This window comes from Bombus flavifrons, chromosome 15 (genome assembly GCF_040668555.2).
Source record: "Bombus flavifrons isolate JBK064 chromosome 15, iyBomFlav1_principal, whole genome shotgun sequence".
In the NCBI taxonomy this organism is placed as follows: domain Eukaryota; kingdom Metazoa; phylum Arthropoda; class Insecta; order Hymenoptera; family Apidae; genus Bombus; species Bombus flavifrons.
Genome location: NC_138456.1, coordinates 5,435,235 through 5,448,517, shown reverse-complemented (window position 1 = coordinate 5,448,517; position 13,283 = coordinate 5,435,235). Strand labels below are relative to the sequence as shown.

General features: G+C 35.0%; 1 protein-coding gene across 1 annotated transcript in view; it reads left to right on the top strand.

The window, feature by feature from the left end:
* The first annotated feature begins 2,241 nt into the window (after window positions 1–2,241).
* siz (Brefeldin-resistant Arf-GEF family protein schizo) overlaps window positions 2,242–13,283 on the top strand; it is a 144,975-nt gene continuing 133,933 nt past the window's right edge. The window contains exon 1 of the mRNA XM_069128959.1: window positions 2,242–2,811. Within this exon, the coding sequence (XP_068985060.1) occupies window positions 2,582–2,811 (230 nt within the window). The 5' untranslated portion in view covers window positions 2,242–2,581. The remainder of the gene's footprint in view (window positions 2,812–13,283) is intronic.

Sequence of the window (13,283 nt, the reverse complement as noted above, 5' to 3'; positions counted from 1 at the left end):
TTCCTCGGTTGTACGCCGAAAAATCTGTTATCTTCTTATCACCGTTCACGTGTCGCATTTAAAGATTATAGTTATTTAAAAGGACAAGAGAGCGTGTCCCTCTTCTTCTTCGCCTGTCGATCTCTGGCTATCACAATACAGTACGTCGACCTTGATTACTTGTTCTTTCACCCACGCGACAATGAACAACGGAAAAATAATCTTAATTTGTATGTAACAACCGTATCTTTCGTTTTTATCGTACGATACATCAGCGATGAGAAAACTACTCGTCTGGCAAGACGAAAGTACGAAGTGAAACGCAGCGTAGAAAGATAACCTATTTTTGCAATGTGGAGAACGCGTGCTTTTGCTCCGGTGGTATAGCCACTTTTATATTTTTGATGCTGTAGTTCTAGTTCTTAAAAGCTATCATCTTTAAATATTAGAGATAATGGGATCATAAATTAGACTAATTAATTACGTTTATATTATATTCGACCTGGAATTTGTTTGGGTCAATTTTTCAAGATTTACAGTATAAATCTCATATATTTCTAGTTATTACATTTAGAAAGAATTCCATAGTTTCAAAATACATTGAATGCCTAAAATGTAAAAATTAATCTTCTAAATCTAGTAAAATTTGTATACTTTTAAAAAATTTTATTTCATAAATGTAAAATAATTCGAAATGTATTATAATATATATAGTTTTACTTGTATTTCTATTAAATAGAACAGTTGTTAGTTGCAATATTATTGCAGGATGATAATACTAAAACGAAATTTAGAAAATTTACATTTGAGGATTGATAAATTCGCATATTATATGGTATCATATACATTTGAATATTATCATTATGGATTCTTCATATATTCATATTTTTTAAAATTATTTAAATGATACGTTAGATTTTAAGAGTTGCTGATTTACACAAAGAATTCATTAGTTTTATATTCATTTATACAAATAATTCCAAGAAATCCTCTGAGTTTTACATCTATTCAAACTGTAGCAGCAATGAGTCTTATACATTGCTGTCAAAGTGAGATTGTATTTACATTTGTACAAAATTTTTTTACAAATTTCTTAAGTCTTGGTGATTTAAAAGATGTAAAAAAACATCAATGTTCTAGAAAATCCTCGATAATTGTGTTTAAATTTATAAAACAGAATTTTATAATCATTTTAATTTTGAATTTGAGACATCGCTATATGAGTTCGTAATATTACGAAGATGTAGTGTGTCTTATCGTACAAGAGAAGATATGTAAATCTACATAAAAACGTAACCGAAAATTCTTTTTAATTGACGCTTTTGCTAATATTAAAGTTTTTAAACAGTAACATTTTCTTAAAGAAACAATGCTCTAAAAATGTTTATCAAATAGTTATTATAAATAATAGATAATCGACAAATTGTTATTATTAAAAGAAAATGAAATAAAGAACATACAATTTGAATTTAAGCATTCTGTTTATTAACAAATTAAAAATTGAGAAAGAAAATGAATGTTTGAACGTTTCAGTTCGAAATGGTACAGTGCTTTACCCATCTAAGGCATGTAAGCCTCTCAAACGGTAAACATATCAACTATGTTTATCGTTTCTACCCAATAGAACTTCTTTATTGGATAAATTACTCTTCCACTAGTTTATTTCTGACAAATAGATATTTATGGTAGAAAGAAAATTTGAAAAATAATTAGTAAAATAATTAATAGAATATTTATGTATTTCTACGACATTTAAGCGCAAAAATGTGCAGAATTATATAATAAGTGAAAGAAACTTTTGTTTAGCTTATATTTCTTTATTCATGAAAATATAATTTGCATAAACGTTCACAGTTCAATAACCACTTTCCTTAACTTTCAATTTCTAGAATCGGTCAGTGTGTCTTCGAAGCCCTAAGCGTTACCTCTACGAATTACAACAAACTCATTCTTCAATACATATAAAAATAATTCTCTTCAAAATACCATCAAATCTCTTCGATGTTAAACCATTCAGAACACGAGAAAATACAAATAACAATACCCTTTTCCTTAAATCTAAAAATCATTCTTAAAAATAAGTAAAAATATCAACAATAATTCTATTGAAGTCAATTTAAATTTTCAAATTCTCGGTTCCGCTACCAGATGTCAGGTGCTACAAATTCTTGTTGGTCCTTGCTAGGAATGGAACGAGACCATTCCAGCGGTGCGCGCATGCGCATGTGTGAAAGTATCCCTGGACAAACGATCCGGCGGAATTGGAACACGGGAACGATCGTGAATCAGGACTGGCATTCGGCCGAGAGGTGGCAATAGATGTAAGATGGCGAGTACGCGCTGAAACGGTGTACCGCGCCGTGGATGATTCTTTGTTGATTTTTTCACGGGCAGAGCGTCTATCCTGCGTGATATTCGTATTGGTTATGGGGACGGGGGCGTTCGTTCGCGTGGCGCGTGCTGATAGTGGACGCGCGTGCCATTCGTGATCGTCGTTGATTTTTTTTATCTAATCGGTGGAAAACGTTGGCGGAGTACCAGTGCCGAACGAGTACGGGACGAAAACGTGTGTGGTGCGGCTCAGTGAAAGTAAACAAACGGTATGAGCGCGGTACTGGGAAGTGTCGGTGACCCGGCCGGTCTTCTGGACCCCGACGTCGAGAGCATCCTCGAGGAGAAGAATCAACTGATCAGCCGGCAATATGCAGAGATCGAGAGGCTGCAACGTGAACTTTCAGAGGTCATCGGAGAACGTGACGCCCTTCTGTGCGAGGTGTCAAAATTTAAGTTCGAGCGCGAGATGACTGATCTTACGCGTCTATTGGATGACAGGTATTTTCTTTCAAGTTTATTGTATTTACAGTGGTTGACGAAAGTATTTCAACACTCCCAGAAACATATTATGCACAGTGAGAGACAAAAGCATGTAGACAATTGGAACGTGGAAATAAAGAGAGAAATATTTTTTATATGGTTAAAGATATTCAAATTATATGTAATTGTGTGTTATGAACAGGGACTCGCAATATTAAATTTACAGAAACATATTTTAATTAAACTCTTTGGTAACTTATAATGAAACGAGATTCACACAATGGTAACATTTCGTCGAGACAAAAATATTCGTGCGGTATTATAAATTAATATCACGTTGTAGTTCGTATTTTGTGGCCATTCCTTTTTCGTAAAATAATTGCATGCATATCGTTAATTAAATTTTTAACGAAATCTAGTTCTTTCTTTTTGGCAATCTTTTTTCAAAACTTTCTCGAGATATTCTTTTAATATTATATAGCATTTGCGGATTAACCTCTTTTATATACGATACATATTTGATATATTTATTGATAAAAACATTCTGTGCTAAGTGTTTGAATACTTTCGTGATTTATTGTGTTCGTTAGAATATATGGTATGCGATTTATGCAGTGTCCCATCCATTATCCAGTGTATAATGGGGATTTATATAACTTGCCAAAAAGGTTATATACATATACAATACCGGTAGAATGAATAGATACGACGCGTTGTAAATATATATAGATATATTTAATAGATTATTTCCGACAAATTTTTTTCGGAAATGAAAAAATACTCGTTTCCTAACTGATAGATTTCTTTCTATTTATATTATCAGTGGAAATATAGTGGAACCTTGCATGAGATAGATTCGTATAATATGAAAGAATTGCGATAGTATTTGTATACCACGTGAATAACTGAAATTGATATTTACATCTTTTTCTAACGTAATTTCGTTACTACCTATTTCCTTTACTTGTCATCTTATATTATATTCTACTATATATTATATACTATTATTAAAAGTTCTTATAAAATTATACACACATATACTATAATTATACATACGTATACGTGTGGAATATTAATTCGTAATTGGAAATGTGAAATTCTAATGTAATATTATTAGAATTCATGGAAAGAGCACGGTGTTTACTACAATTCGGATCGGTACAATGACACGTAGCCCTTATAGTGAAAAAATTGTTGACGCGTCTCGCCGGTTGTGTTGTCGCGATTACGTTACACAAGCATAGGTGAAGGTTTCGTGGTTATAATTCAGCAAAGCGTCCGTATATCAGCGTGGAAATGCAGTGGCGTATAAATAATGGATCAGCGGCTCTTTGCTTCTGGTATCTTTCACGCGATACTTATCGACACTTTAAATTAACGCCTTTCGCGAACGTTGCTCACTGATGCGGAGATATTAAACTGATCTAAGTACATAGTTTGTTTCGTCATAAAATTATACGCTATTTTCTTATTACCGATATCATTAATTAACGGGCTACATAGAAAATACTGTAAATTAAGAACTTCTTTCTCCTTAATCATTTTTAAATTATTATTTTATACTTACATTTTAATGTAATAGAACATTTTAGAATCTTCTTTATTGTTTAGCGAAATATTAGGTCTTCTTAAGAGTTTATCGAGGAAGATTAGATCTAAACTTTATTTTTATTGCAATTTTTATTGTAACATTACATGATTTTTAAACCATTTAGTAAAATATTATATATATATATATTATTACTATATTTAGTAACTGAAAATGAAGTAACATCTTTTTAATTCTTTCAAATGAACAAGCATTTTGATTTACGATCATTTCTTAGTGCAATCAGAACCGTTTATGATCGTATATCGTAAATCGTAACCGATATTATCAAACTCGGTAGCACTGCAGTCGTCGAGTATTTTTAAACGAAATTTCGTACGATTATGTCTATTTATCGATACTACTAATTTGTTATTCACATATATATATATATATATATGTGAATATACCGCGATAACCTTAACGATAAATAATAGAAGGCTAAAGAATTTCCATCTCTTAATATGTAAATTTAAAACATTATTCTTCTTTCTCGGCGAAATCTTTTATGATAGTGTCTTTAATTAACTGCGTCTGGTATTCTCGTGATGAAATAAACGATGCGGATCGGTTTGGTGATCGGGGATGAGTATACACGCGGCGTATGGAATTTTCCAGCGAAACTTCTGATCGAGTGGAAATTTCATAATCGCTAAAGTTGTTCATCGGTTTTGAATAACGTTGCGTGTCTCGCGAAACATTATACCATATCAGGAACCAATTTAATTTTACGATAACGAAAGAACGTAAAATAGCATAACACAAAGGAACTTTTTTTCTATATAAGTCGTTATACGTGTTTTCGTATTAATTTATTAAAATTCAGACAACAGAAATGTTCGAGGAAGCGATTTATTTCGTTCGTTGGTTCACCGGTTTCGTGCGATTTTCATCACATAATCTAATTAGTAAAAGTTGCATCATTGAAAATTTCTGCCGATGGAATGTTATGCATTGATTTTCTCCATTATTTCGTGGCAGTTGTAGCAGATTATGTAATTAAGCATTTAACGGATCAACGTTGTCCGTATGTTTTCCAAGTTTACATATTATACATGCGTTATACATACGATACATATGTATAAACACTTTAACGACGTGTAATATGCACGGTGCCAAGCAATAATAATAATTAGCTTTCAGTGTTGTTTCAAAATTTCAAATTCTTCGTACTCTTAATTTCCGTTTCACATCCTCCACGTTATAGATCCTTCAATTAGTAATTCTCGATAGGTGCGTCAAGGAATATTAAAGAAAGTAACGAAAGCGTAAAAATTGCGCGAAGAAAATTACAATCGTAATTGTATCAAATAATATCAAAATAAATATTGTAAATTGTTCAATTAATAATCTACGATATAGATTAAGGAATATTAAAAAGAAAGATGCTGAAACGTTAGAAAAATTGGAAGAATAAGAGTAGACAGTACGAAGAAAAATATTAAAATATAAAATATCAATATAAAATATAAATATTAAAAATAAAAAAAGAGGGAAATAAGAGAGAAGTACAATTATATGCAGCAGAAATTCAATATTCCCAATTTCATACATTTTCCAGCTAATAACATTTGCACGACGTATGCATTATTCAATACAATAAATGCGATATACACAATATCGGAAAATTATAAAATTACAGATACCCCGATAGTAAGATAGAAAAATTTCGAAATTCTCTTAGTAAAACATTTTTATTTCTTATAGATAGTTGCTTGATAGCCAGCAGAATTATCTGAGTGGCGATAAAATTGAATAAGCTAATAGAATAGCAGGCTCCTTTTTTACGGATAACAGTGACTAATAGACGGACAATTAACCTTGGTGCAGCCGGGCTGTTCCTATTGATTATTGCGACACGAGGAGAACACAGGAAACCTCTCACATGCTGCATTGTTATTCGTAGTGAAATTGGGTCGATCATTAAATCGCTCCGCGTTATCTAAAATCGTGCTTTTGCTCGTCGAACAATCGATGGCCCGTAATACGCTTCGGAAAAACTAACTGTACATTTCGCGATTCTCTCTGGCTGATCGATTTCATATGCGTGCGAAGATTTTTCAGGCGAGATACGTTGATACGTATCGTCTTCAGGTTCTAGGAAACTATCGTGTTTCATCCTTCTTCCACGTGATACCTCGTTGGTTAAGTTAGGTCAGATTAGGTTAGGTTAAAATATAATAATACAAATTCATGTAACTATTTGTGTGTTTTTTTTTTCTTTCTTTTTTATAGATGGAATAGGGTAATTTTAATATTCTTGAAGGGTAAAAATAGTTCTTTTCAGATTTGCATTCTTTTAGGTTAATTTGACGATTATGCGACGATGTTATCGATTGTCTGGATGCATCGTAAATTGCGAAATTCTGGAATCTCTGAACATTCGACACGATCAATGCTGAGCTAGAATTTCGTATAATCGCCAACGAAGGTCTTAGTACTTAGAGCTGTTACTTATGTATCAGATACTCGGCTACACCAGATAGTTGAGATTAGAGCTGTTACTACCCGACCTGTCGACGTCGGGTACCCGGATACTCTCGGTACGTTGTACCTGAGTACTCTAGTCATAGTCATATCACTCGCGCGTTTATAATGCTTGGGGTAATGGACAAATTTTTTTTTTTTTTTTTTTTTGATAAATAATAAAACGATGATTAATTATTTGAAATGGAATATCTTTGTTTTCCTATAGAAATACCAACGAATCGATATTTTCAGGTAGTAGGTACGCTGGTACGCTTTTGAGCTAACGATACTCGCAGCTGTTGAGAATACACGTTCAGGGCTGACATACGCCGTGGACATACATAGATACACCTTATCTTAGCAATTTTTACCAGCGTATTTTCAACAGCTGGGAATATTCTTTGCTATTTATTTTAGTCGATTTCTAACTTACAAACCATTGCACCCGGTACAATTAATAGGAATTATAGTAATCTTATGTGAGCTTTTCTTTCCTTTTTCAAAAGCTGGAGATATCGTTAACTGGAAGCGCATCAGCTGACTAGTTGAAAGGATGTTCGATCTGTTGGTATCTCTGTACAAAGATAAAAATATCTGATTCGAAACGATCAATTGTTCTATTGCTTTATCGTTTGCCTTGGATTGTTATAAGAAAGAAGTGCGTGCGTTCAGTACGCAAATAAATTATCTTTGTACATGGACCGTAATATAAATTGGAAGAATTACAAGGCGACCATTTGTTTGCTATGAATGGACGTCGATGTTCTTTTCTTATGTTTTTATTAGTTTCTAAAAGTTTAGTCTGAAGTGTAGCCTCGAATATAAACTGAATAAAGAAATAATTATTCCGAGAAGAGGTTATTCCGTGTACTAAATTGCTGCCTATAATTTAATACAAAAAAAAGTACCTACTATGTACTGTAATAAATAAAAATTTTTGATAATATCAATTCGCAAAATAATTCGCGATTAATTCGTAATGCAAAGTTATACTATGTTAAAATTTTTCTAAAAAAAGAATTGATAATCGAACTACCTAGGTATTTGCCTTAGCCATACACCTCACACCTAAAGAGATCGTGTGTTAACAACGTGCTTTATTTCTCTTATCAATATGATCGAAAAGACTTTTTGTCTCACTACATTTTTTACATTGCGTTACTTTGAACATTTGTGCGATATATTTTCTTGCGTTACGTGTAATTTGATGCTTTCGTCGCGTCTTCGAATTTCTCGCAAATGTATAAAAACCGCGGTCTAACGATTATTCCACGTCGAGATCGATGATTAATTAGGTTCGTAATAGCGAAGCGCAACTAGGGACACGAATTGCAGTCGCATCCGTCTGACTCAACCTGTGGGAACGATTCTCTTCTTGCCATTTTTCTCGTTCAGATGGACGATACGAGGCTCGAAGCACGCTTAACCTTGCGAATTCACACATCCACACCCGAGCCTTTGTGAGAAATCGCTCGGTGCGCGCCCTCGTACGCGCACAACCGTGAACATGCCTTATTTAGGAAGCGCAGGCCTCCATCAGCTAAATTCACGTTTCTCGTGTGGCCGAGCGATTTTGAATATTCGAATTGCTGAGAATTCAATGTATCGAGTCCCGTGCAGGTGTCTAATAATTTATCGATTGAATTAACTGAAATTAACTCGAGTATGAAAGAAACGTAGTTAAAACTCGTGCTTGTAAAATTCTTATTTTTTTTTCTCGCACTGTTATATACCGCGTGAAGCATCAGACGCATCGTTAGTTGGCGATCGACTCGTACGAGACGTGAAAATTTCGTAGGGCAAGTTTCCTGCAATTGTTCGCCTCCTCGCGATAGGCAGACTCGGTAAAAAAATGTTCACGCGTGCGATGTTCAATTAGAAAAATTTACTAAATGTCCAACTGGACAAATTGTAGAGCAAAAATTAAAATAAAAAATAAAAAAAAAAAGAAAACGCGTGCGGTGTTCGAGCAGCTTACGTTTCACGATCGATCCCTCAACTTGAGAACTCAAAGAAATAAAATAGACAAACTCGAAGATGGTATCCATCTGGGGGTAGCCATTCACGCGTTATTTAATAACAAAGTTAGAAAAATTTACCAAATGTGGACTACTTTACTGGACAAATTTTAAAGTACAAATTAAAATATAAAAAAAAAAATTTATACTTCAACATTGCGGAGTCTTGGAGAAACGACAGCGCACGTTTGTTCGTGCAACGTACGTTTGTCTTGGCGAGTAAGACAGTCGCATTCAGGAGTAGCTGCTGTTTGAGTTGTACGAGTCGTTAAACTAATTTCCTTCTCCGAGTATCGAACAAATGATATTGTCCGTATACGGAGCATGTCTTAATTTGTTTTTTTTTTTTAATTTAATTCGTACTTTACAATTTGTCAGCTGGATATTTGGTAAATGTTTCTAACTAATTTATATGCGTGCACGAGCATCTCGGGTCGTTGAGTGTTCTAAGTGGAACGAGGGACGCGGTGCGAGATCGCAGTGGACAGTTTTGCAGCGGCGTCGATCGTAACGATTAATCGACGAAAGAGGTTTTCGTTGGGAAAGCAACGTTTAGACCGATAGCTTTGAAAAACTTTGTCTGCAAAAATAGCGCGGTATCGATACCGCAACCGCCATTCACCCGATATGGCTTCCAGCGACTGTTTTGTATCGGCCTGAAGGATGAAAAAAGATCACGAAAGGACAACGTTCCGAAAACTGTCGAAGATAGAAACCGAAAATCACCGAGCGAGAGCTAGAACGCGCCATAGATGCGTAGTATTGCGAAAGACGCTTTCAGCATGACAAGAGAAACATCGACGAAAATCTATTTTCTATCCAATAGAAATTGCTTCGAACGTGACAATTTCCATTTAGAAGAACGTATGCACGCGCGTACAAACTTTTTCGAATAAATGAACGAAAATTCCACGAACCTCGCGTATATTCTTCGCGACAATGAGAGACGTTTTCGAACGAAGATGGATCAAAATGGTGTTCGACTGTCCACGGGACTGTTGTCTTCCAGTCATGGCGTGTATGCTCGTCGTTGTATGTTCGTTTCAGGGCTAATTGAAAGTAGAATTGAAGGGCTAATAAAATGGATGGTACGAGGGTATTGGCTGACATTGGACATGTGAGAAAACTGGAGTGTAAAAAAAATAAATGTGTACAAACAAGTGTGGCGAATGTGTGTCAAATTTCTCCGAGTTTCCAATCGTGGCAGACCAATTACCAGGTGTGGATATATTTGGCGTGACCGGTTAACCGGTCGGCGTACTTGCACAATATTGCAACCGAAAGCGTGTGCAATTCTTTCCACGTGTGAGTCTGTCGCCACTAAAATCGATACCCTATTCGACGAGTCTGTTCATCCTTCTTTTCTGGATTCGCATGATATCTCGCTCTGCCTTTCATCTATCCCGGCCTTCATTTCGCATGATATTCTGTGTTTATCTCAGTGGTCGTTAATTAGATTAGGTTCTTTTTTTGCTCGGAGATTTAGTTCGCAGCGAGACCACGCGCGTCGCTTCTGTAAATGGGATTTTCTCAATTTGTTTACCTTTCGTCGAGACACGTTCGTTCGACTTGTCTATTTTTTTTTTTTTGCATCGAATTTCTACGTTTTTATATTCATTTAACTGGTCCGCTCGATTTTCCGCCAATTTTGATCGCGTTAGGACTTTGTTTGGGAATCCCACGCACGCTGAACAACTATCGCGACACGAATAGAATCGTTTTTTTTTTTTTTTTTTCAATTTTTCTAGTTTTCATCCAGTCGGATTTATGCGACAGATTCGATCGATGAAAGAAGGAACTGTCGCCTGAATTTTCGAAGGAAAATTTACTGTAAATTTATTATATTATAGAATTGTGACAAGTTTGCTTTAGTTCCATACGATCTCTGAGAATTCAGTTTACAGATTCTTGTGGAACGCTGTTCGCACGGTTTCTCCACTTTCGTCCCGATTCAATTCGCCCTTTTTTAAGCAATCGATTTACCAAAGTTTTTCCAAACGTCACGCCTTTACCTTTAAACTCGCTTTTCCTCGCAAATTCTTCTCTCTCTATTTTTTACAAGTTGTCACAGTTGACAAGTTTGTCACCGTATAGTTTCCATTCCTACGTTAACAAATTGCAATGTTCATGAATATTTAGATGATTTAAAACCCTTTGTACGTTTCTAACGTTAGATCGATCGCGAGCCTAAACGCAATAAATGCTAACGATAATTGTTCGTGGAAATGAATTTTACCTGGAATAATTGTCGGCAATTTGCTAATCTCTAAAATTCTAAAACACGGAATTTTACGTTGATTTTGTACGTGGTACGTAACCACAGCTGCGCAAACAAGTAGCTCAGCTCAAACTGCGTTTGATCACGATAACGTTCGATACATCGTTGAGAACGATCGACCAGCTGTTACGGTTATTGGCTTGTGGCAGGCTGTTTATTAATTCTTGGAAAGTTGGAAGTTAATTAAGAGCAGCCAAGTATCAAGACACGCAAAGTTGTATAAAGAACAGAAACGCGATCTTCTAAATAACTGTATTCGTAAGGAAACTTTCGATATTCTCTCTTTTTATCTTCCTGCTTTCCCTTTCTCTTCTTTTTTTAATACTCGAATTTGAAGTTTGAATTTTTCCTCGCGCTACGTATAGGAAGATATTTCTTCTACGTTATCGATCGTTCGTAAATATGTAAAATATTAAGAATAATTAAGTCAGGCATGGTTAGGAATATCGAATTAATTCAGCCATTCGCTTATAATGGAAACTGTAGAGGTCGGAAGTTAAAAGAAATTTCAATTTAACTTTCATTTAAAAAGAAACTTAAATTCCACTTTGGTCGACGAAATTTGTTCAACGTATAACGTAGCGCGATAGATTTAATCAAAGACTTCTTCTCTCAAAGCGTGAATTTTTATTTCGTCCGTATAATTCATTTGAATTTTTATTTTCACAGTCTGAGTAAAATTTTCGGCAAAATAATCGCATTAAATTAATCCTCCTAGCAGATTAACTGGACACAACGACGTGCAAGAATTCTCGGTCACAGTAGATTTTTAACTTTATACTCGAAATATTCAAATGAACCTTAAGAGATATTGACCTGCTACTGTATGATAATTCAAAAAAAGTAGTCTAGCACGCAGATACCGTTATGTAGTCGTAGAATGTTGTTAAAAATTCTCTAAAATATGTGGCGGATCGGTATCAATAAGACGCCGACAGGTCGAGGCATCAACGCGGCGCAACACCTCCCGGGCGACCCGCGGATACCAACCGTCAACACCAGAGGGCTACGACGACGACGAGTCTGTCTATCTCGCTAGTGGTCGAAATTCGGTGTGACGATACAAATACCGCACCTAGCGAGACTCCCTCTACGTTTAAGGCAGTGACTACCGGGCATAGCCTTACTGATGAGTCCCGGGACGAAACGCAAACTCTCTTTTCATCTGGCAGCGACAACGCATCCCCTACAAATATCACTCTAGCATTAGGTGGTACTGACAAAATCCGCAATCACTTAGTTGCCAACCCAATATAACAAGAAGAAAATCTGTCTGGAAACTCGGACACGTCACTGTCAACGCGCAAATAGAATTATTACGTAACCAAGATACTGTGGTAATGGCAAAAATACAAATGTATATAGTTCATGGTAAAAGGAAGCGATAGATCTATCTGTTAAACGTATGTTCTTCGAGATGGAAGAAATATCGGATATAAATTGATCCCTCTTTGTATTTCAATGTAACTCTATTCTACGTCCAAATATAGTTGAATCTCGATGCATCGAATGGCGTACGAAATACGCTCTTTTCATATATCCAAGACGTCTCAATTTATCATCCGTATTGATGTGTCCTTTCCATGTGTACACGTACGTTACATAATCGGATGTAGATGCTTCCATCTATCGACGAGAAGAGCAAAACAAGACACGAAAGTTTCGAGTATTGTCGAATATTCAGAATATTTCAAGATAGTTAAAGACGAAAATCTATTTGGTATATTTTATTCTGGTAAAACAAATTTTTTGAATGAAGAAACAAAGAATATTGTACAACGATCGTTGTTAATATAGCGCAACGTTTCTCATCTCGCGTACGGTTCCATGTCACAGTTTTTCGTGTTAGATTTTTTTTTTTTATTATTTAATTTGTATTTTACAATTTGTCCAGCTGGACATTCGGTAAATTTTTCTACCTCTTTTAGATATTGAGATTGTTTTTTATTGAGATTGTTTTTCACCGAGAGTGAGGTCGATACCGTAATCTACCGAATTTTCACGCAACAATTAAATTCACCCGATGGATTATATTTTTTTGTATATTTTTTTCTATATTTGTATATTTTGTACACTTTGTATATTTTGTATTGCACAACTTATCGTACGAACGAAACAAGACGTTGTACAGGGTGTA